At 42.7% G+C, this 24275-nt stretch overlaps 1 protein-coding gene and 1 long non-coding RNA gene across 3 annotated transcripts in view; one reads left to right on the top strand and one right to left on the bottom strand.

The window, feature by feature from the left end:
• The window catches only part of LOC143822494 (protein eyes shut homolog), a 672231-nt gene that overhangs the window by 246808 nt on the left and 401148 nt on the right, over window positions 1–24275 (top strand). The window contains exons 15-17 of the mRNA XM_077307707.1: window positions 2506–2630; window positions 12459–12690; window positions 13893–15653. Of these exons, the coding sequence (XP_077163822.1) occupies window positions 2506–2630; window positions 12459–12690; window positions 13893–15653 (2118 nt within the window). The remainder of the gene's footprint in view (window positions 1–2505; window positions 2631–12458; window positions 12691–13892; window positions 15654–24275) is intronic.
• Window positions 1–24275, bottom strand: part of LOC143822504 (uncharacterized) — a 78984-nt gene that overhangs the window by 37849 nt on the left and 16860 nt on the right. The window contains exons 3-4 of one of the 2 annotated variants that reach the window (XR_013226175.1): window positions 23561–23614; window positions 14125–14264 (exon numbers count right to left, since the gene is read on the bottom strand). This is a non-coding gene — a long non-coding RNA (uncharacterized LOC143822504). Of the gene's footprint in view, window positions 1–14124; window positions 14265–23560; window positions 23615–24275 lie in introns of those variants that run through there. The other variant, XR_013226172.1, reaches the window with a different exon arrangement.

Genomic DNA, 24275 nt, shown 5'->3' on the forward strand with positions numbered 1-24275 from the left:
AGATGCTTTGTGCCCCCTGACTGGATGGAACTCTGGTCTGTCCTGGTGAGGGCCCAATCGGAATGGCCCCTTGGCCCCAGAATGACAAGCGGAGGTCAGACCAGGGTCAAGGGGACAATTGTTGGTTCCCCCATCACGGACTGAGCCCACCCCCACACCCCTTAGCCTTTTATTTATACTGCGGAATGCAGTTTACAGATGCGGAATGCAGTTTACAGATGTGAGCTGATTTCCTCTTTGTTGGGCTCTTCCCAATATTTCTTCCCAAACCTTGTTTCTGTTTCCCTTCTTTCCTTCCTTCTTTCCTTCTTTCCTGTCTTTCCTCATATGTATCTTGCAGGAAGGAGAGAAAAGAGCATAAAAGATCCTACTAGAAATGTTTTGCTTTTTCAAAAAAAGAAATTATAGTTACATAAAGGTAAAATTTTGTTCAAGTAGGCCCTTTTAGTGGGAAGACGACTGAAGATGGCGCCATAAGGAAGCTGGACTTCTGTTCAGCTCTTAAGCCATGCCGAGGGTCAGGAGCTTCTGCACCTGGCTGACCTGAGCAGATACGCAAATCTGCTCACCGGTCGCCCCAGGAACCGGGAACGGCATCCTGAGGGTCCTACAGATCCGTGGGGAGATACCGAACTCCCCGGATTAATAGCGGCCTGAGCTCAAGGTCACGATGGCGTCTTTGTCACAAACAACTTTACAAGCTTGAAACGACCAGCTGACCTTACATTCTTCCCAGACCATCATTTACCAGATCGACAGGAGCAGAAGCTGACAGAAGCTGGAATCTGCAACAGTAAGAATTGAAAGCTTTCTGGCTTTTCTCTCTCTTCTCCCACAAGCTCTTCCCTCCCCTCCCCCTCAACCAATTTACAAGCGAATTCCTTCTTTCGCCGAGTGAGAGACTCCCAGCTAATTATACCCATTAACCAAACAAAGAGAGTGCTTTGAAGATTTATTGGTGAAAGTTCAGTGGGGGAATTTGACTTGATACGGAGATCGACAAACTGATAATTTGGGATCGCTCGTGCTCCCGCGAGACCTCACGAGACTTTCTGTTTATAGTTTGTGACTGCCTAGAACTATGGAAGAACTAACTAAGGCACAGCTTTTCCATTTGTTATGCAAAGGAAACTCAAAGATACTGAAAGCAGTCAATAAGCTGGAAAAGGAAATTCGTGGGACTAAGGGGGAGTTTTTGGATGGAGTCCATGGTCCGGAGAGACCAGCTGATGACGTAGCTCAGCTAACAACAAATCAAGTGAAACTTCAATGTCTGGAAGTTAATCAACTGGAGGGAGAGAGTGCCAGAGATGTAAAAACCCAAAGTACCTTTGAAGAACCTGGGAAAACAGATTCAAGGAAGGAAAGCACCGAAAACCTGGAAGTCTATTCAGAGCAGGAAATGATTTGGATCAGCAAAATAAAAAGAGTCTATTCAAAAGCGACAGCAACTAGGAAGCTATCAGGAGATATTCCTGTGCGACCAGAGGAAGAGATCCAGATTGACAAAGGATTCAGAGCCTCCTCAAAGGCGACTACAAGCAAGAATCAAGTAAGAGATTTCTTTGGCCCTGACAGAAGGACAATCAGAAACACTCTACTATGGAAAAAAGCACAATTTCATCTTCTGCGTCCACCCGAAAGATGAGTTGAACAATAGAGTATTTTCCTGGCTTCCTGTGGGAAAGACAGTAGCAGTACAGATCCAATATATGAAGGGAACTGACTTTATATCATCTAAGACAATAATAGAATATATCCTTATAATAGATTATACCCTCCTATGTATCAACAACTATTTTGTTAAGAAAGATGGTAATAACTCCTAGATCAGGATTAATATGCAATGGGAATTGAATATGTATGTCAATATGAATGTTAAAAGAGGAGGACAAACCATATTTCATAGGTATTAACAAGACGGCAGTAGTAATTCTTGGGTCAGGGCCAATTTATGAAGGAGACTGACCTAATATCATTTAAGATAATAACAGAATGTATTCTTATAACAGATCATACTCTCATATGAATTAACAATCACTTGGCTAAGAAAAATGGTAAAAACTTCTAGATTAGGAATAATATGTGATGGGAACTGAATATCTATGTCAAAAGAGATGGCAAACCATATCAGCTGGTCGCTTTTTCTTCACAATTTTTCTGTAAATGCTTTATAATAATAAACAATAAAATTATTTAAAAAAAAAGTAGGCCCTTTTAATCACATTCCATTAATTTCACCCCTCTACAGAAACAGAGGTTACAGGGAATAATTATGAGTTAGGAAGAGTTAAACTTACCCATCTAGCAATCTTGGACCATCAAAGTTGAAACCTCTCAGAGGTGCTTTTCATTTTAAAAAGTAAACATTACATTTGATTGCACAGTGTGTGGAGTTTGGGGTTCTCCACATACACACACGCTAATAAACCCAAACAATTACTTTTAACATGGTTTCCAATGGTGAAAAGTCAATGTGGTGCTCACTGTTTTTCATTTGGACAGGTTGGGAAGGTATCCATTGTGAAGAGGACATCAATGAATGTACACCTAATCCTTGTATACATGGGATCTGTATTCAAAATGAACCAGGCTTGGGTTACACTTGTTACTGCCAGCCTGGATTTGTGGTAAGATATGATTCTTTGAATTTATCCTGGAAATGTCAATGTTATAATATTATGAAATATGTCCAACATGTACAATCTTTTTTTTCACTATGGTATCCTTTTTTCTTTTTTTCTTTTTTTGTTCTTTCATTCTTTCTGTTGCAGAGCAGGTTTCCAAATTCATTTCACTTCTGGAGCTCAGGGTGTACTTTGAACTGCAGTACTAAAACTGTAGCAATTGTTAACACCACAAAACTGCTCCCTGCTGCTGTTGTGCCAGGCAAGGTGGACAGCCCAGCTCAGCTCTGGCAGAGATGGGAGGTTTTACAAAGCATGCCTATGAACAGCCTGCTTGGGAGTGGTGGGTAATAAATTAAATGATGATGATGATGATGATGATGACAATGACGACATTCCGCATTCTTTAGAGACTCAGGAACAGCATTTTGAGGTTATCAGTGGGCTGCAATGGGAAGCGGACAGCAAGAAATTTCAATTCTGCCATTAGAAAGTTTAGGCTGGATCCAGTCTATGAGCATCATCCTTTTTTTAAAAAAAAAGTCAGACATACTTGAAAAGTATGCTGAAGAGTGATAAGGCAATCCCTGATCAATATCAATCTGTACAGTTTGGTATCTGTCCCTCTTAATAAAACAGTAAGGGGTGTTGGGATAGGCTCAGTCCAGGATCAAAACTCCTGGATTGGCCCCTTTATCCCGGACTGACAAGTGGAGGCAAAGCGCCTTCTGATTGGGCCCTCACTAGGACAGACCAGAGTTCCATCCAGTCAGCCCAGCCAGGGCAAATCTGGAGACATTGCTTCCAGTCTGCCCCTGACCACCGCATGGAGAGGAGGTCAATAGGGCTGCCAAGGGGGGCGAGAACAGAGGCTTGGACAGGCTGTTACAACCCTGTCCAACTGGAAATTGCCTTAGAACACTGACAGAGCTGTCAGGAGGCTGGTGAGTGAGCTCCCTCCCCCTCCCTTCAGGCCTGCTGCGAAGGAGCCTCTGACAGCCCCTGACTGAGGGAGACATTTCGAAGAGCAAGGCAGGGGAGCCTGAGGGCATTCCTTTTGAGGGTGGGGAACTGTTCCCTTCTGCCAAACAGTTGGCTGACAGGAAGGCCAAAGAAAAGCCCCTTCTCACTTAAAATTCTGCTGTGGCCGGGGGTTAGACACAGCCAAGCCATGTGTCTTTCTTCTTTGCAGCTCTCTGCAGATATGAGGCCACTGCACAACATTACTCTGCAGAAGAAACTGGTTCTTTTGTCTCCTGTTTCATTTGCACAACAACCCTGTGCAGTAGGCCTCAAGTCTTTCAATTCAACAACAACATGCGTGGGAGGCCTTAAATATTTCTTCTCTACCACAACCCTGTCCAAAGTAGCCCTTTCTGCCTGGATAGCTGATCTTTATACTCTGCAGGTGAGCTGTAATTCCAGGAGCTCTCCAGGCCCCACCTGGAGATTGGCTTCAAAATCGTACAATGCCTCAGAGTCCAGCCTTCAAAGGAGCCATTTTTGCCTGCAGTTGGGAGGGAGTGGGGCAGGTGCGTCCCTCCTGGCATATGGGCTATGGCCAGCCCTTACCAGCAACTGTTTGCATTCTGGGGCTCAGAGAGGCAGACCAGCATCATTCCTGTGAGTCTGGAAAGTGCAGGAAGATCTAAATAAATATTTACAGTCTGAAACTGTAAGTATAGTGAATAAGTAAATGGCTGGAGAGACATGGGAATCAAAATGACTTTTTAAACCTTGGCCTGGCAAATAAAAAAAACAGTATAAAAAACCTTACCAAGGTCAAGACTGCTGTGCACAGAGAGTCTTCCTCTTAGGGTTGCCAGCTTCCATGTGAGGCTCTCTACCCCACCTCCCTCATGGGGAGTCTGCTTTAGGGAGAGGAAGGGAAGACGATTGGAAAATGCTTTGAGATACCTGAGGCCTGCTGGGTCACTGTGGCCCATTCCCAGTTCTCTTAGACCTCTCACAGCTCCACATCTCTCACAGGTTGACTATTGTGGGGAGACGAATGGAAAAGGTGTTTGTAAACTGCTTTGAGACTCGTTTTGGGTAGTAAACAACAGGGTTCAAAAATCCATTCTTCTTCTAAGGAGCAACCATGAAAGAAGAATGTGGACACATAACATTTTATCAACAGTGAAAAAATGGTGAAGAAGGAACAGGGTGGACACCTGTGTTCTGTGACTACCCCATGTGTATTAGTGCATAGGGGCATTTTGGTGTTTGCGGCCTAATTCACACAAGAAAGGAAATGACGCAGAACTGGGAAGAATTGGTTGCCATGTAATCTTCCCCTAAGAAGACTCTCCAGTCTGATTTTCCCTTCACATATCTGAGGACATGGCTCTGGAAAGCTCATCTGTAACCACTATGCCACAATTCCCAAAAGTCAGTCCTCTCCCACACTCAACGAACATTCCAAACCACAGGTTCTTGACACCCATCTCTCCACACCCATGCCCTCATTTGCCACCATGCCACCACAACCTCCCATACAACACACACATTCAACCCCATGCCCTTACAGACTGGACAACTCCTCCCCTTCCTCTTCCCACTGCCGAGCTCTAGCACCCATTGCATTCTTGGATACAATGGGCCTTGCCCCTAGTCTTATTATATATTAGTTGTTAGACACTGATTTGGAAATATTTTCTTTCTTTCACCAATAGATAAAATGAGCAATGTGAGTGGGTAATAATTTGTACTTCAGATTTATATAGACAAGGGGTGGCCAAACTGTGACTCTCCAAATGTCCATGGACTACAGTTCCCATAAGCCCCATGCTGACAGGAGCTCATGGGAATTGTAGTCCATGGACATCTGGAGAGTCACAGTTTGGCCATCCCTTTTATAGACTATTGCTTCAATTTAGAATTGCTTTTGTAGCTGCAGCTGCAATTATGTGTACAATTAACTGTAGGGTTGTTAGCTGTGAGCATAAAAGATAAACAACCCAGCCTTTCACTTTCTGTGGGGGCTGGTTGCCTGAAGTACAAGGCTAATATTATTCATCCATCCATGTTTTCTTTTGGTGATATATCTAGATGAGCAGACAACTTTTTGGTAGGACTCTGTCCTAGATACATCCCAAACATCTGAGCTCCATTTCCTTACTGCACTCCAAGATCCACTCTCGGACCTATTCTATGACTCAGATCCAGCCCCAGGCCCCTGTCAAGTATCAGAATTTCTAATTTCAAGGATGATGATGTTGAATACAAAATTGACCCCTCCCCTCTAATTTCTAGTTTAGAATCATTTTGGGTAGTTGGTGAAGAGTTCTGAAGAGGGATTAAGTAAACAAATACAGATCCTTTTTCTGGATTAGAATCTCTGGCTAATAATGCACAACAAATTTCCTGTTGAATAGGTATACATTATTCATTTGTCAGTTTTACAGTAAATCTCTAAGATATGCAAGTGTTATTCAAATGTATTCCACTCCTGTTATTCTACAGCAAACAAAAAATGAGCTGCAAAAAAGAGAATAAATTGCTATTTTGAAAAGAGTTTCTAAGATCAAAGTGATTTATGTGTGCAGTTTATAGTATCACTGCCCAATAGTTTAATTATACAATATATCAATTTGAAATCTGAAAGAGTTGAATAGCTATGTTAGTTCATCGGAACAGTTTTACAATTTGGATTTCTTAATAGAAAAAACCCTTTTTCTGAAATAAAAACAAAAGGAAGAAACTGCAGATAATATTTCCACCCCTATAAGATTACTTTACCATTATACTGATGCTTTGAAGGAAGGGCTGTACTGATCTTTTGTAGCAAAAACAACAATGCATTTTGTGGCATCTTAAAAATACGCATGCTGTGATATAAGCTTTCATGGGCCAAAACTCATCTTGTCATATTCATCATCACTCAAGTAGATAAGCTAGGAGGTAGGGTGGGCATATACCCATCTAAACACTCAGAAATGTATTCTCTAGGGATGAGAGGGGAAAAGCCTTAAAAATAAAAGGAAGGGGAAACCTGATAATGGCCAAGCAATGTACAGAGTTGGTGTTATGTCTGTCATAATATAATACAGAACACAAGTTAAAATGGAAATGTGATGGGGAAAATGTATAGCTGATTTGAAAGCCTGGGAGATTGAAAAATTCCTTGAGTTGTTTCTGAGTATTACCATTCTTCACAGGAATATTTTGGAATCTTAAAAAAGATTCAATTTTTATTCCAGCATAAGAATTGTAAACCTGAGCCTATTCTTCAGATACAATTAGTAGATCATCAATTTATTATCATCATCATCATCATCATCATTTATGGTATTTTTATGCTACTTTTCTCCCTGAAGTGACACCAAATTTCTCACAGAAAAATATCAAACAATGCACCAATTTTAATAAACTGTACAATAAAACAGAAAAAATGTAAAGAAACTGATCCTAGGCAAATCTTGATTGATAAATCTTCTTAGTACAGGCCTGAAACCATAAGGCTGCTAACTCCTGCTTGGAGACTTGAGGGTGAAGTTTAGGATGTTATGCCAGAGAGTCTAGCCTACAAATCTGCCATTTGTTTCAAGGGAAAGTGATGTTTTTCATTCTGGAAATAAGTTGCAATTCTTGAAAAACTTCAGGTTCCCCTGAGGATGGTAACCTTGTGGACCTGTGAGCCACAAGCTGAGATCCCCCTGGCCCTGACAAGACTTTAACTATCTGTAAAACGAGGAATACAGACTTAGACCAAAAGATATCTGCTGCTAGCTTGTTGTCATTGAAATCTTACTCATCTCATCTTGGACCAGGAAGATGAAAACACATACAAACATTAAGGTCAAAGGGATGTATAATGTGACAGATGTATAATATTCCAAGACTAGATTTCAAGCCCATTTTAAATTTAAATAAAATGGGCGCTAGATGGGCTGGGGGGGAGAGCCCGTCCCCCGCAGAAGCCGGAGGGAAAAGGGGGGCTGGGAAAGGAGGCTTCTGTCAGGGCGGAGATCTCCCTCGCGGGTGCGAGGGAGAGCTCAGCCCCGGCAGAAGCCGGAGGGAAAAGGGGGGCTGGGAAAGGGGGCTTCTGTCGGGGCGGAGATCTCCCTCGCGGGTGCGAGGGAGAGCTCAGCCCCGGCAGAAGCCGGAGGGAAAAGGGGGGCTGGGAAAGGGAGCTTCTGTCGGGGCGGAGATCTCCCTCGCGGGTGCGAGGGAGAGCTTAGCCCCGGCAGAAGCCGGAGGGAAAAGGGGGGCTGGGAAAGGGGGCTTCTGTCGGGGCGGAGATCTCCCTCGCGGGTGCGAGGGAGAGCTCAGCCCCGGCAGAAGCCGGAGGGAAAAGGGGGGCTGGGAAAGGAGGCTTCTGTCGGGGCGGAGATCTCCGTCGCGGGTGCGAGGGAGAGCTCAGCCCCGGCAGAAGCCGGAGCGAAAAGGGGGGCTGGGAAGGGAGGCTCCCGCCCCCCCCACCCTCCCCAAAGGCTCCCACGGCGTCCTGTCGGCCCCGGGAGCGGGCTCGCCGGGCGAGGCCGCAGCCGGGGCCGACAGAAGGCCGGCTCCCACCACCCCGACCCTCCCCCAGCGGCGAACGGCGTTCTCTCGGTCTCCGGAGCGCCCTCGCTACCGCGAGGGCGCTCCGGACGCCCAGAGAAGGCCGGCTCCCACCACCCCGACCCTCCCACAGCGGCGAACGGCGTTCTCTGGGCCTCCGGAGCGCCCTCGCTACCGCGAGGGCGCTCCGGACGCCCAGAGAAGGCCGGCTCCCACCACCCCGACCCTCCCCCAGCGGCGAACGGCGTTCTCTGGGCCTCCGGAGCGCCCTCGCTACCGCGAGGGCACTCCGGACACCCAGAGAAGGCCGGCTCCCACCACCCCGACCCTCCCACAGCGGCGAACGGCGTTCTCTCGGCCTCCGGAGCGCCCTTGCTACCGCGAGGGCGCTCCGGACGCCCAGAGAAGGCCGGCTCCCACCACCCCGACCCTCCCACAGCGGCGAACGGCGTTCTCTGGGCCTCCGGAGCGCCCTCGCTACCGCGAGGGCGCTCCGGACGCCCAGAGAAGGCCGGCTCCCACCACCCCGACCCTCCCCCAGCGGCGAACGGCGTTCTCTGGGCCTCCGGAGCGCCCTCGCTACCGCGAGGGCGCTCCGGACGCCGAGAGAAGGCCGGCTCCCACCACCCCGACCCTCCCCCAGCGGCGAACGGCGTTCTCTCGGCCTCCGGAGCGCCCTCGCTACCGCGAGGGCGCTCCGGACGCCGAGAGAAGGCCGGCTCCCACCACCCCGACCCTCCCCCAGCGGCGAACGGCCCCCGAAGCGCTTACCTGTCGCTGTGCGGGTGAAGCAGGGAATGGGGAGCCGCGCTTCGCGCGGCTCCCCATTGCCTGCTTCGGGCGGGATGGACACTTGGAGGGGCCAATCAGGAGCCGCTTCGCGGCTCCTGATTGGCCCCTCCGAGTTTTTATCCCGGACCGGTCCCGCCCTAACTCCTCCCCACTACCCCTTACTCCTTTATACAGTCCGTGGCGCCCGTGGCGCCACGGGCTGTGTACAGATGTATAATGTGACAGACTTTGTCTTCAAACCACAGGGACTCACACAACCTCCTCAGAATTTGGGGAACAAGGTTTGTTTTAAATTAAAACCTTCCTCTCAGTTCTTCCCCTTGGTAAAAATAGATAGTAATGCTAAGGGGTATAAAGCTTTGGGGTTTATTTTTGTGAAATAAGTTTTGTTGTAAGCAAGTAGCATTGCTGAACACACTGAGGCAAGAGCTAAATAAAAATAACAAAGATGGTTTATTTATATAGTTACATAAGAACACTTTAGCAGTAAAAGAAAGGAAAAGGCAGTGAGTTCATACTTAATTACTGAATACTGCTTTGTGTTTGATGTTAAATTCACTTCAGATTAATTTACTTCAGTGTTAAATTCACTTCAGTGTACAGATTTAAGCTTTGAATCATCGTCATCATTGAGCTATTCCTATACAGCCCACTATCTTTCAGGGCCTATCCTCAAAAGTGTTACTTATTATAAATTATTTATAGGCTCTTACTGACTAAGCTTCAGTATGGAACCTCTCAGACAGCATTCCAACCACACCAGCCTGCCTTTTCCATTGGGTCAGACTAAAACTATACCACCTGAGACAGGCCTCACAACTGGGCTCTCTGTCCTCTTTAATCCTCTCTCACTGGGAGGCAGAACTACCCTATCTGGTGCCACCTGAGAATGACTACTTCATAAGTTTCCCTCTAAAATCCAACCTCTGCCTCTGTAAGGTCATTGGATGCTGGAGCCTACAGGTTCAGGTACTATGCAACTTTACCTTTCTGGGGCAGGATAGCCTCCTGCCCATCACATAGAGCAGGGATTCCAAACCAGGAGTTCTGGAAGGGATTTATGGTCTTGCCACTCCTGCTTTAATGGAATTGGCCACAAGCTAAAGAACCAGCCACTTCCATTGTACCCCCTCCCCCCTCCTGAATGTGAGTGAGTTCTCATGATTTCTGTGTCTGGGAGGGGGAAGACTCTGCACACTTAAAGGTAAACATAAAGGTATCCCCTGTGCAAGCACTGGGTCATGTCTGACCCTTGGGGAGACGCCCTCCAGAGTTTTCATGGCAGACTCAATACGGGGTGGTTTGCCAGTGCCTTCCCCAGTCATTACCGTTTACCCCCCAGCAAGCAAATTTTACTGACCTTGGAAGGATGGAAGGCTGAGTTGACCTCGAGCCGGCTGCTGGGATCGAACTCCCAGCCTCATGGGCAGAGCTTTCAGACTGCATGTCTGCTGCCTGTCTGCTGCATGTCTGCACACTTACTCCCTCCTTAAACTGTCTCCTGTCCCCCCCCCCTCCCAGTCTTCCTCGAGTCTGCCTGTTAACACAGGTGGCGACGTCACTTCAGGTGATATGTCATTTCCAGGGACATGGCATGGAACCATGACTAGCTGACATCACGTCCAGGGCTCCTTGAAGCCTGAAAATTATTTCAGAGGTTCCTCCACAGTCAAAAGACTGAAAATGGCTGACAGAGAGTGTGAAATATGATTGTAGGTAAAAATCAGATTCCAAAATGGAGGGCCTTAACCAGTTGTGCTAAGATGGTTAAAACTTATATTGATCTGGAGCGCCAAGTTTTGCTAAGATAAAATGTACATTAAGTCAGAAATCCTAAGGCTAGGTTTCTAAGGTGCCATTCCATCAGCACAGCAACAGTTCTTTGACACAATGGCTTTCCTATCCACAGAGGAGGAGAGAGAGAATTTTGCCAGTTCCTCCCTCCTGCTGAAGACAACCACTTTGCTCCCCACACGCCAACTTTACATTCACCGACTCTCAGTAGCTCAGTTTGGGGGAGGCAAAAAGACTATGATGAGAGGGAGGAAGACAGGGATTGCCTTCATCTAGCACTGTACCACTCATTCTTTTTAGGATCCAAGGCTTTGTTCAATCTGGGAAGAGAGACAGTGTGGAATTGTGAATTCCAATTAATCTGTTTCATGCTGAAACTGAAATGTGCCCTCACCAGCTTCTGAGTACTGTAGATTTAAATTTCAAATTGGTGTCCATGAATACTTTCCCATGGGGGACAGACAAGTGTTTGTGTTTTATTGATGTCCAACCACTTGAGATCTTGTCTTCATTCTGTGCAACTATTATTTGTTTCAATGGTGGAATCAGGAAACATAATCTGGGCATCACTAGAAGGGGCTTGTTTTCACCCATATTTACCAGGATGTTAACGAAATGTTGGAAATGCTTGGCTTACAAACAGGTGGAAAAAGCAAAAGCAAAATTTATTTATTTATTTAGATTTTTATTTCCTGCCACTTCTGAAAATGGCTCATCGGACATAAACATTATGACATATAGGTAAACAAACATGATGGTATAAATCCACTACACCCCCCATAACATCCTCCAATAGGGAAATGGCAAGAGATAACCCCCGCCATAGATGACCCTGGCATACCGCTGCTTAGCGCCGGGGGGGTGGGGAGCATGAGATCTTAGACTCAGACCCCGTCCTCAACCATAGACCTGGTGGAAGAGCTCCATCTTGCAGGCCCTGCGGAACGCAGAAAGCACCCACAGGGCCCACAGCTCCTCCAGGAGCTCATTCCACCAGGTAGGGGCCAGGACCGAGAAGGCCAGAAGACATTTTGTATGTTGAAAAAGTATATTGTATACTCACAGTTTAAAAATAGTTATATCTTTTAAAATGAGGATCTGAAGATCCTTTCTCATCATTATCAGGCAGATTTCTAGAGCATGGAATACAATATATATAAAATTGAAGAGCCATAGTAAAGTCCATGCTGCAGTTACTTAAACATGCAGCACAATCTCAAGTGGTGACTCCAATTCCAGCATGTTACAACTTGTTATGTAAGACTGTGGCAGCTGCAGATACACAAATCAGGTTAAAGTACGGAAAGCATTGTGTGCTTGAACCCACTACAACATAAAGTAATTATAGCTTTTGAACAACTTTGTTCTTTACATCTTTGTATATCACTTTTGGTTAATGTCTATTGAGCAAACTGTGATGCTGAAACATGAATGACTTAAAGACAGAATTCTGCCAAGGACATAAATTGACTATAGAACAGAAGCTTTAAAAAAAAAACACTGAGAATTACTCATTGAGCAGACTGAATATCAGAATGTCATGGTCAAGTTTCAATTGAAGAGTTGAGATCATGGCATAAAAATAATTAGATTTATTTTAGGAAATGCAGTTTGCTCAATTTAAGAAGACAGCTTTCAAAAAAAACTAAAGCAATAATTTGAACCATCTAATGTAACTCTGCAAATGAAAACAGTCTTCAAGTGGCTTTTAAAAAATTAAAAAGAACCCTTCTTTTTCAGGGACGAAGCTGTGAGCTTAATTACAACGATTGCTTAATACAGGCTTGCCCTGTTGGGTTTCTCTGTGCGGATGGAATAAACAATATCACCTGCTTACCTGTGGTCCCAGGGAGGGACCAAGTCATCACCCAACTGGAAGGAGTGCCCCCTACTGAGCCATTACCTGGAGGCCTCACACCAGCTTGGCCAAGCCTCTCAACTTCCAATGTTTATATTTTGCAGACTTCCACAGGTAAGATCTTAAGCAGACAATGAATAAAGAAGCCTGGTGGATTCTGGGGGAAATCCTGTCATTTCAATATGTAGTGTTTTCCCCATTGATCAGAATATTTTCTTCTGTATTCCACATTCATTTCTTCTTGCACTTTCTTTAACGAAATGTCTATCTTGTTTAAATTGGGTTGGATTCTATTCTGTTGTTAATTAGATCTCCCAATTGTACAGAATGGTTTTGCTCTCAGAGGCGATATTATTTCTCTAGTCTTTAGACTATCCTTGTGTAGAGAATTACATTGTTCCATAACTTACTTGACTTCTGTTTCTTTTGGACTCCGCTGATGTGTGTGCAGTGCCATACATTTTGTATTGTGTTTCTATTTCCACTCTTAGCACAAACTTCATGTGACTGGAAGGTATATAATTGTGCTTTGCTCATGAGACTTTTGGCTTTCTTTTCATAGCTCATATCTTTCTGGTGTGCATCTCTTTACCATCCTCTTGATACATAAGAACGCCTACACTGAGCTCCTCAAGGTTTTGTGCATTTCCTCTCCCTTTCTCACTCTTTTCTTCCTGTCTCAGAAAAGGAACCCACTAATGTAGGAGCCATTAAAAATTGAATATGGTCATAAATGCAGTGGCTTCTTTTGGATGTCACATACCTAACCACATTCAGGTCCTCTAAACATTGAGCTCTCATATACTGAACTCAGAACGCATGCTTTGTTTTCTCTTTCGGCTGGTCTTTCTTCATTTTTTAAGCTCTATTTCTTCTTGATGCAGATAAGCAAACTGAATGCTATTCAATTAGTAAGCATAATTATCTTTGTATCTTTTCCAACTCATCATGTCATCCCTTCTAAGTTCTCAGTGAAACAGCTCTGTAATTTATTCTTTTCATATTGATTCTCAGGAACAATTTGATTTAGCAAATTTAATACATCTCTTCCATGCAATAGCTATTTGTTCTGGCTACAGTCCTCACAATGCGAATAATGTGGAAGTTTGCATTTAGCCAGCTCTTGCGGCCACTAAAATCTTTCTTACACTTTTATTAAGAATATGATTTACGAAGTTGTATTTGTCTGCTATGCAATGCCTGGGTGAGAATTAATGGTTTTCAGGTAGCAATGCAATTTGCTGCAAATCCAGCTTAGAGCCAAAATTGTTCATTTTTTATTTTTCTCTATCACCCCCCCCCTTCTTTATCCTCAGAAAGTCTCGAAAAGACAGATTTTCTCAGCCATGGGAATCTTGCATCCTCTAGCATGGCTACATTATTATCCAACATATCATTTCAAGGCTTTGGACTAGGATCATTAACCCCTGATAGCAAGTCTTCAGCAGCAGTCTTGCTGAAATCCTCAGCAGAGATTCTCACCCCACCATTGTTGGAGCTTGCAGGCCCAGTTGCCACAAGAATAAAATCTGACATAACACCTGCACCGTGGATGAAGATGAATACCTCAGTAGATGTAACTCCAGTATTTCTCTCCCAAGAAGAGGATGATATGACCTCATTTATCACAAGTTCTGCCCCCCTTGTGCTCGGTTTTTCAGTAGGGAATCATCAGAATCTTGCTGTATCTGCCACCGAAAAGAGTTTAGTAATTAGTAGCTTACCAGAAGCCAACACGGAATTAAATAGTTACTCAATAGCCTCCCCAAGAATCTGGTCTACAGGAACTGCAGCAAGTATAGTTTCAATTGCTTCTAGATTTCCCCTAGAGGATGGGAGAGACCAATCAGCTGTTTTTCTGCTCTCAGTAAGCAAGGACTGGATTTTACCAAATCTCTCAGCATCACCTGTTTTTCTCTCCAAAACAATTTTTTTAGCAAATGTAGTTTCCTTGAGGTCATCAGTGATACCGGAAACCAAGAGGGAAACTTCCGTTGGCCTTGGCTGTCTGGATAGCAGTGTTACATCCTTCAGCCAGAAATTCACAGACCACAAATTGAAATCTGCTAGTTATTTAAGAAAATTAAACGAAATGCATCCAACAAGGTATATAACTGACATGGAACTCTTGACTGAATTCTCAGATCCAGTTTTGCATAGCAAAGACTCCACATTTTATGATGCATTCTGGATAAATTCAGTGCTGTCAACCAGATGGCACACATTAATGAGATCTACCACTGTTACTTCTAGGCATTGTGAAAGAACATCATCCACGGAGTTCACAGAATTAATGTCTTCATATCCCATTGGAAGAAGCAGAGAGAAATTGTTCACAGAAGATTATGTTCTTACTAGGTCCTTACAGGACCCAAACACTGAGTCGTGTTTTTATACCAATTGTGTCACAACTGCCCCTTTACAAACTATTCCTTTAGAACCCTCATTTTCAACTATCACAGCCTCTCAGAAAGCAGACATATATGTGATAACGAAATTAACTGATATGGAACAAATGACAGCAACACATATTCTCCGTCTACTGGACTATTCACCACTTGATCCAATTAAGGAAATACATCAGATGAAGACTCAGGACAGAGCTTTTCATCCAAGTGGTACTTTTCAGGAACAAAATGACACTCATATTTCATCTCATTCTGAGGAGTCCACCTCACGAGTAAAGGTTAGTTCAGAAAGGTTTCTTGATTTGCACCTTGAGCATAGAGGCATCTCACAGACAGATTCAGTGGCTGATTTTCTTGACAGGCATTTGTTATCAATATTTTCAGTTAACCCGACCTCCTCTTCAGTATTAGCTGTCCAGCCACCCCCTTCAGAAATGCATTTTGCTAAAACGTCATTGCCACAGCATTTGCAGTTTCCTGGCAAATATCATCTTGTAAGTTCTGCCATAAACTTGGCAGGAAGTGAGTCACAGAAACACTTGAAATGGACTCATGATACTGATGAACCTGAGGAAGATCTCACAGCAAGTGTAAGCATCCTTTTATCACAGGCACATATGTTGTCAGCAGTGGCTTCCACCATTATTCCATACCACCTTGCATTTTCTGGTGAGTTTTTGGCTTCTGTTAAGTGAATGCTTTGATTAAGATTAATTGGATTAAGATGTGTGTATGATGTATTACAGAGGTTATATATCTAGGTGCATTTACCCAATAATCAAAATGGAGTCCTGATAACCAGTGGATTGTGTATCTGCTGTTTTGCCTGCTACAGATTGTAGTTCTTTAAGTGCTAAAGGGCATTTACAGTTCTTTCAGTCAGTGTTCAGTTTTACAGTTCTTCATTTCAATTTTTGTTCTGGGAGGGAGGGAACTGCAGTTGTAGTTAGAATTGTCCATTCTCCCAGTTTGGTAGCTGTTGTAGGAGGTTGCCAACTTCGGGTATGTTGTTCTGCTCTGGTTTGCTGGCCAGGGGGGCACTGTTTGGTTCTCCTGCCAGAACTGTTCTCACAAAACTGTTCTCTGTCAGAGCTCTCTCAGAGGAAGAGAAGCGGATTGTAAGCCCCTTGAGACTCCTTTGGTTAATGAAACGCCAGAGAAATGAAATGCTGGTGAAACAACAGGCAAGGGGGGGGATGATGCCCTGTTGAAAAAGTATCATTAATTATTTCTCAAGAATGTGTGTTCATTCTAGACAACTCACTGATTCTGCACAACAAATGAGCACTGTTACAAACAAGTAATAGATCCATGGTTGGGTGATACATTCCTTTTCTTTGTTTTAGGAAGAGACTGACCTGCATGTATGCCGCTCTATTTTCAGCTTAATTTGAAAAAGATTCAAGAGCGTATTTGTAAATTTGGCCTGCAGGCATTGAAATTTGAACTGGAAGCTTGCTCGGTTAGCCAGGTGATAACACTGTGATTGGCCAGTGTAATAGTAGAATGCTTTTTGAGCAGAAATATCCACATATGTCTTTATTTATGTTGCAGTAAAATTTTGGCATTTTCTTAATTTAAACATGTAATTCCTTCATCTAGAGCCTCTTGTGGCACAGAGTGGTAAGGCAGCAGACATGCTGTCTGAAGCTCTGCCATGAGGCTGGGAGTTCAATCCCAGCAGCTGGCTCAAGTCTGACTCAGCCTTCCACCCTTCCGAGGTCGGTAAAATGAGTACCCAGCTTGCTGGGGGGTAAACGGTAATAACTGGGGAAGGCACTGGCAAACCACCCCATATTGAGTCTGCCATGAAAACGCTAGAGGGCATCACCCCAAGGGTCAGACATGACCCGGTGCTTGCACAGGGGATACCTTTACCTTTTAATCCCTTCATCTAAATTAGATTCCAGATTTGGAAAAAAAATCTTTTAAATGGAAAATACTTGTAAATATTTTCCAGATTTATACCTATTAGTTTTCATTAGGGTGTTAAAATTTGTGTCTTTTTCCCAAGCAGAGGGAAACGATAGAGAAATTGCCTTCACTATGTTCCTTTTGTTGTAAAAAGAATTTCCTCTGTGGCAGTAGATCGATTTCCACTTTTAATTTTTCTGACACCAGCTATGTATATAAAGCAGTCTTGGAAGAATTTTGGAAGGGATATTTTAGATACAGTGATACCTTGGCATTTAATGCTGGTTTATCATATGGCATTTGTGTGAGCTGCTTTCACTAGCAGTGATATCCAACTTATTATGACTTTAAGCCTTGTCTTTATCAGTGCTGCCAGACATGTAATTATTGTTCATCCTCTGGTATTTAATTTTGTTCAAAAGAGACATGACCTTGTGCTGCTTTTCAAATGACCCTTGTTACCTATGCCAGTTGGTGTTTAAATACATTAATTGCTAAGCTGAACAGGCTGCATTGGCCCGTATGAGCGCTTTCTCCCTCTCTCTCTCTCTCTCTCTCTCTTATGCTGGCTTTGGCTTCTAGATTTCAGCTCTGTATGCTAGGTTATGACCCAAATGCAGCAGGTTTACAGACCTCACTTGGAGTAGTCAACCGCCTCTGTGATATAGTGAGCAGCTGCCATGACAATGAAAAAAGCACCAGGCTAGCACACTTTTACTTTGATTTAGGGATGAACTGCTGCCCCAAAAGTCTTTTTTGATGGGCTGTATGTTTGAAGCACATATTGTACTACTGTTGCTTCACTCTCAGTCTCTTTCAGTCATACAAAGGGGAAAAATGGGGAAAGAATAAATCCTAGCTACAAAAGATTTAAAAATAAATTCTACATGGTTTATTTACTAATTTTGAATCTTCTGTTTTGTTTGTGTTTAAAAATCCCTCTCTTAGTACCTTTCCAATAAACAGATTTATTCAAAATCCAAAGTCAGGAGAAGTAGTCAAGGGTATGTTTTGAATATTAATTATGCTACCCAAATTAGATATTGAAAGTTTGGTTTGGAAAGTGTGATGATGTGAGAGGAATACCTCTACCTATGTGTACTGAGTTATTACCTTCTGAAACTCTTAAAATAAATTCCACAATAACTGGAAAGTTGTTTTATTAAGAAAGAATTTAAAGGCACACCAAAGGTTCTCGTAGCACAATATAAGGAGGCCGCCTTTAGATGGGAAGGGTAGGATAAAAATCTAAATTATAAATAAATTAATAATGCTAAGGAAAGGCATGGTTGAATGGGATTAGTTTTAAGAAAGTTTGGGAAACAAAGGATTTCACCACAACATGAAGAGGAAAAATCAGCAAATCAAAATAAATGACCAGCATTTCAAATAAGAAAATGGAGGTAGCCTCCACACAAGAAGGCTATGCATGTAAGATGTCCAAAGAACACACAGAGAGAGACAAGATGAAGACAGGCCCATATATAGTGTGGGTGTGTGGAGAATCTCAGAGAACACACACAGAGAGAATGGTCCTTGGTGCTCTAATTTACAGGAATATTGTAACTTCAGGATGTGCCTGATGTGATAGCCCCTAAAACAATGTGCTTGATACAATTTCTTGTATATTAAATTGGCAGGCATGTGAAGGGTTTGTCCAGAGCATTGACAAGGCCCAGAGTGGAATTTTCAAAATTTCCATGAACCAAATAACTGATTACTCTACTGGGGTAGAACTGGAGATGTTAATATGCTTGATGACCCATGTATTACAGGAAAGGAAATTATTAAACTGGGACATATTTTTAGTGCTGGCTAATTGAGTTTGTGTATCTGAAGGCAAGGAAATACTGGGAGTTGATGAGATTAGTAGCACTTTTCTCAGAGAGCCTATTGTCCCAAATATATGCATCCCTTCTTCAGGTAGGAAAAGAAAATCCATTAGCGTAGCAATCTGAATAAAGAGTTTAGGACTGATTCCACACTGGTGGAGAAAACCAAGCCGGGTCTGGCATGGATTAGATACTCCATTGCCCTGCAGCATGGGAATGTCAAAATATCTGCATTCCCCAGTCTGCCATGGGGGCCAACAGGGCCTGACCTGCCACAGGCCCATGTGGATGTAAGAGGACCGGGCCTTTCAGGCCCCGCTCTTCCCCCTCCTAGGGCAGCCTGGAGAGGACAGAAAATGCCCCACTTGGCTCCATGGTACTTCACAGTGCTATGGGGCCAAATTGAGCATTTTTTAATTGGCACAAAGATGGGGTTAAGATCCCACCTTCGTGCAAATTTTTAAAAACCTGCTGCTGCTCACCCACCAGGTGGTGGAACTGTTCTTCCCAAGCTTCCTCAATAAGGAGGAAGCAATCTGGGTTGGACCTAGTTCGCCGCCAGTAAACATCCCCCATGGTAATGCCGAAAGCATTTGGAGAGTTGACTCCATGGCATTATACTATACTGAGGTCCTCCCCCTGCCCAAAAAAAACCCTGCTGTTCCCAGGCTCCACCCCAAATATTTCCAGGTGCTTCACAACCCTCAGCTAGAAACCCTATATCTTGGTGATCGTGTGCTAGGCATTATTTCTCAGGTTAATTTAGCATGCAAGGCTGTTTTGAGATTAGAAAAAATCCATAGATTAATTTGAGGGAAACTGATTATAAATGTAGTAATTATAATGTTGACAGGCAGATACAATTCTTACGCACAAAAAGGCAATGTAAAAATGGGTAAATTGTCTCTATCTGAAACTTAACTTTACAATACATTCAGCGTTTAGACTACTTGCTGAGGCATAGGACTGCTCCAATTATAAAAAACATTTGAACCCTTCATGAGATTTTTTAATGTATATGAAATGACATGTATCCACATTTCTCTATAACTTCTTCATATTTTATTGATTTTATTATTTACTTTTAATTGAGACTGATTGTTTTTACTCTTGAAATACATCACTCAGATTTTTACACTAGAAACATTTTTTTTTCGTAAATGATCCTCTTGTCCTTCTTTATACTTCCTTGGAACTGAACAGAGAGTAAATTACATTCAAATGGTACACTATCATGAAAGATTTCATCCACCACTTCTCAAGTATCAGTTCAAATATTTAAAGTGCTTATTTGGATTGTTTCTCTTTCTCTAGTGCTAGATTTATATTAAATATTTCCCTCTGTTCAAGGTTAACAAGGGAGTTCTTCAACAGAGTTTGACATCAGCATAGGCATTTGATGAAGAAAATATTTCCTATATTAATTTTCCTGAGAGTGACTCATATAAGAGGTAATGAATCACTCCTAATGACAAAATGAGTAATTTCATGGTAACCAGAGTGCTGAAATTACAGCTTTTAGGGGTAAAATACTATAGACTGAACATTGTAAACAGCTTTATTTACTTATTTACTTATTTATTTATTTATGCTTCAATTTCTGTACCACTACTCTTGACAATAGCCATCTCGTGGCAGTTTACAAAATATCCTTATCCATGTTTCCTCTATATATTTGTGAAACAGCCTTGGGGGTGGTAAGTGTCCAGCTGTCCAAGTTGGATTAGGGCCAATCACCCTGATTGGCCCTGCCCCTACAGCTCCCACCCTTCCTCCCTGGAAGCTAGCCATGTTCCTTTCAGACATGCCAGAGACAGAGAGAGACACACAGAGCCCTCATTCCCTCCTATCACTCCTTCGGGTAGGGAAAAGCGGCATATAAGAACCAACTCTTCTTCTTCTTCTAATTACCTGCTATGCCTCCTGCTGCGTAGCGAGGGAGAGAGAGACACAGAGAGAGAACTGCACCTCCAGGTGTCCTCTGGGTCCTAGCACCCATTGCATTCTTGCTTGCAATGGGCTTTCTTGCAAGTAAAATCAATAAAATCACATACAACCCATAAAAATCGCATAACAAACAATTAGAATAAGATGGTGACATAACTTCTCTAATTCTTTGAGTTTGAGCCATTCTAAGTATGTAGGAGAAAGGACCCACATAATTAGTGGTTAGCATAGGTTTCAGTGAACTGCTCTATCTGCTGCCTCATGTACACAAGACACTAGGCTGATCCTGAGAAAAGGATGCTTGAGTGATTCTCTTCTATACTGTCCACATTTTCTCTAGCCCACTTTCAGTTTCCTCAAGCTCCTCAAGTGCACTGAGGTGAGAAGTAAATTTGGGTACGATACAGGAGGAGCACAAAGACTTAGTATTCTTGGCATTGATGTGAAAGACAGAGGAAGGGGACTTGGCCTTTGTTTAGCTCTAAGCCATATGGGGATCAAAATTGTCTTAACGTTACAAATTAAGTTGACGGTACAATTCTAAATATAAATGTCTGAATTTATTACAGGTGGAATAAAATATTACAAGGGCTTGCTTATAGTGGATAAGTCCTCTAGTTAATGATCGGTATCTCATTTTTACTTTAACCCATAAATCCCAAATTCAAAAATAGGTAAATTACTGTTTGTCCCCCATGAAAATGCTTTTGAAATTTAAGCTGCAGTCTTGACCATAATTACTTGGCAGTCTCCCTGAGATCAAACTTGTCTCAAAGGAAATGTGGCTTGAATCAGGTGAATAGCTCTGAGGGCAGGTGTAGTAGGGCCCAGTTTTAGGTGGTGGTGGGTAATGACCATTACTTTCCCATCCCACCCCACTCCCATCCAATAGCCTTCTTCCTCTAGATTCACCATGTAATACTCTTGGCATAAAATCAGCCTAAATGTCAGTTCATACTTTGTGAAAGGTATCCTCAATAATTTTTTTTTTAATTCATTGTCACCATCATCATTAACATACATAAAAAAGCAAATCCATATATGGTAAATAGGATACATTCATAGTAGTGGAATTCTCTAGAGCACGGGTAGTCAACTTGTGGTCCTCCAGATGCCAGAGTTTGCTGGAAGGGGCTCATGGGAATTGTAGTCCATGAACATCTGGAGGACCACAGGTTGACTACCCCTGCTCTAGAGACAGGCTTCAGTTTCAATGGACCGTTGCTGGAATGACCACACAAATGGATAACAATCTCTAACAATCACTGTAACTAAATTTGTAGTAGGAACTAGGGATGCACAAAAAAAAAATCAGGGATATTTTAATTTTGATTCAGCTCAAATTGATTCATGTATATCCAAATCACCTGAATCACCGGATTGGTGCAGAGATTTGGGTTCCCATGATTCAGGTTTACCCAAATCTATTCACTTTGATTGGAGCCCAACAAACAGCTGATGCTGTGAACTGTTATAGAAACATTTAAAGACCCTGAGTATCTTTCTCTCCAGCAGACTCCATCTAATGCTGGAGTAGCAGCAGGGCTACTGTTTTCTGTTAGCAAGACTTGAGTATTACTTTGACTAATTTAATGTTATAGTTCCCCAACCCAGCTATTTATATAATTCCTCTCCATAAACTTTCTTATTTTTACTTTATTCATGATCCTACCTGAATTCTCAGTTCTGCATCCAAGTTTGTAAGGTTTCTTGCCACCTTTTCAAAGACCTCTTTCTGTCAATGTGGACCACTGTCTATACTTCATATCAATTTTATTTATTCTATTTATTTATTCATGTAATTTATATACTGCCCCTCACTGTGATGTCTCAGGGTGGTATACATAAAACCAATGGGGGATTGTAAAAGATATATAGAACACTTGGAACAATATAAACAAAAAAAGATAAACAATTAACAGCACAACATATAGGTAACCAAAACAGTTGAGGGGGGTAATAGCAACAGTTCGGGACATATTAGGACATATTAGGTTGCCTGGAAAGGGACAGGTTGTAGGGAGGTCCCCGCCATTGGCCTCATCTGGCCTGGTAGAAGAGCTCCATTTTTAAGACCATACAGTACTGTTCGAGTTCTGATAGGGCGTTGATTTCATTGGGGAGCTCATTCTACCAGGTTGGGGCTGTGGATGAAAAAGCACTGGCTCTCGTTGAGGCCAGGTGGGCTTCTTTAGGGCCAGGAATTACTAGCTCATTTGAATGTATAGAGTGTGTCACTCTTCAGGGAGTATATGCAAAAAGATGGTCCTTGAGGTATGCCTTATCCTGACCACATGTGGCCTTGAAGGTACATACTAGCCCATTCAACTGATCTGGTATTTGATTAGTAGCCAGAACAACTGCTGGAGGATAATTTAGGCTCTCCATGGAGTTTGAGTGAGAACAGGGGCAGCTGCATTTTTGCCAATTCGTAGCTTCCGGAGCAGGGATAAGGGAAGGCCTATGTAGAGTGAGTTGCAGTAATGCAGTCTAGAGATGACTGTTGCATGGATCACTGTGGCAAGGTGTCAGAAGTAGAACTTAAACCAACTGCACTTTTAAGTTAGTGGAGAAGTGTTGAAACAAGGGTAGCTTCCTTATGTTCAGACCAGTGGTTTTAGGGCTTGGAAAGTGGGCCACTTTCATTGTGGCACATAATCTATGATACATGTATCTTCTGATCACACAGAATAGCAGTCAAACTAACCTGTAATTCAGTTAATCGTTTCTGTTTTGCCAAGAGAACATAGGATGCATGTTCCCAAAACACCATTTTGTCTTTTTATAGCTTCGTTATGCTACAGAATAATGCATGTATAGTTGAGATGAAAGAAAGCATACAGAAAAGGTTTTAGTCTTTTACTTTTGGCAATAATATTTTACCTCTTTGACGTTCACTCAGAAGATTGTGGGGGCTCCACGATGTTCAGAGATCCCCTACAAGATAGATAAATATGCATCATCATCACCTGGTACAAATACAAAAATACTTTGATCATGTCTAGTGCTGTTGTTGGTTTCTGGAATGGAAATGTTTGTGTAATAAGAACAAATCGCTTAAGATTGAGATCCTGTGTGTACCTTCTCAAGAGTAAATTCCACTGAAATCAATGGCTCTTACTTCTGACCAAACACTTTGGATGAGGTCGTTCATTTTATTTGTCACACTGATGCTTTCAGTATGCTTTATTTTTAAGACCTAATGGTCCTCTAATTTTATTACAGTCTTCAACCTTCTTTCGTTCCAGGCCAAAATAAGGTAGAGAAAGAAAAGGAAAAAAGAATGTCCCAGAGGCATTTTCTGGGCTAGCATTCTACGTTCCTTTGTGTTTTCCCCCTTAACAATACAATGCTTCAATTATGTGTAAATAAATGGAAACAGATGTGACCCTATTGTGCTTATGTCAGGAAATTATCAGTGTAATAAGGAGAACTGTCAAAACAAGAAGTAGCATTGGACCATTTCTGAACTTTAATATTTCAGACAGACATGATCATTTACAATAAAGAATTTGGTTAAATAATTTATAAGGAGAGCTTAACTTTACAACATTAATATTAATAAATACTTATACAGTAGCAAGCAAACAACCAGACT

Source organism: Paroedura picta, chromosome 1, assembly GCF_049243985.1.
Source record: "Paroedura picta isolate Pp20150507F chromosome 1, Ppicta_v3.0, whole genome shotgun sequence".
Taxonomy (NCBI): Eukaryota; Metazoa; Chordata; class Lepidosauria; order Squamata; family Gekkonidae; genus Paroedura; species Paroedura picta.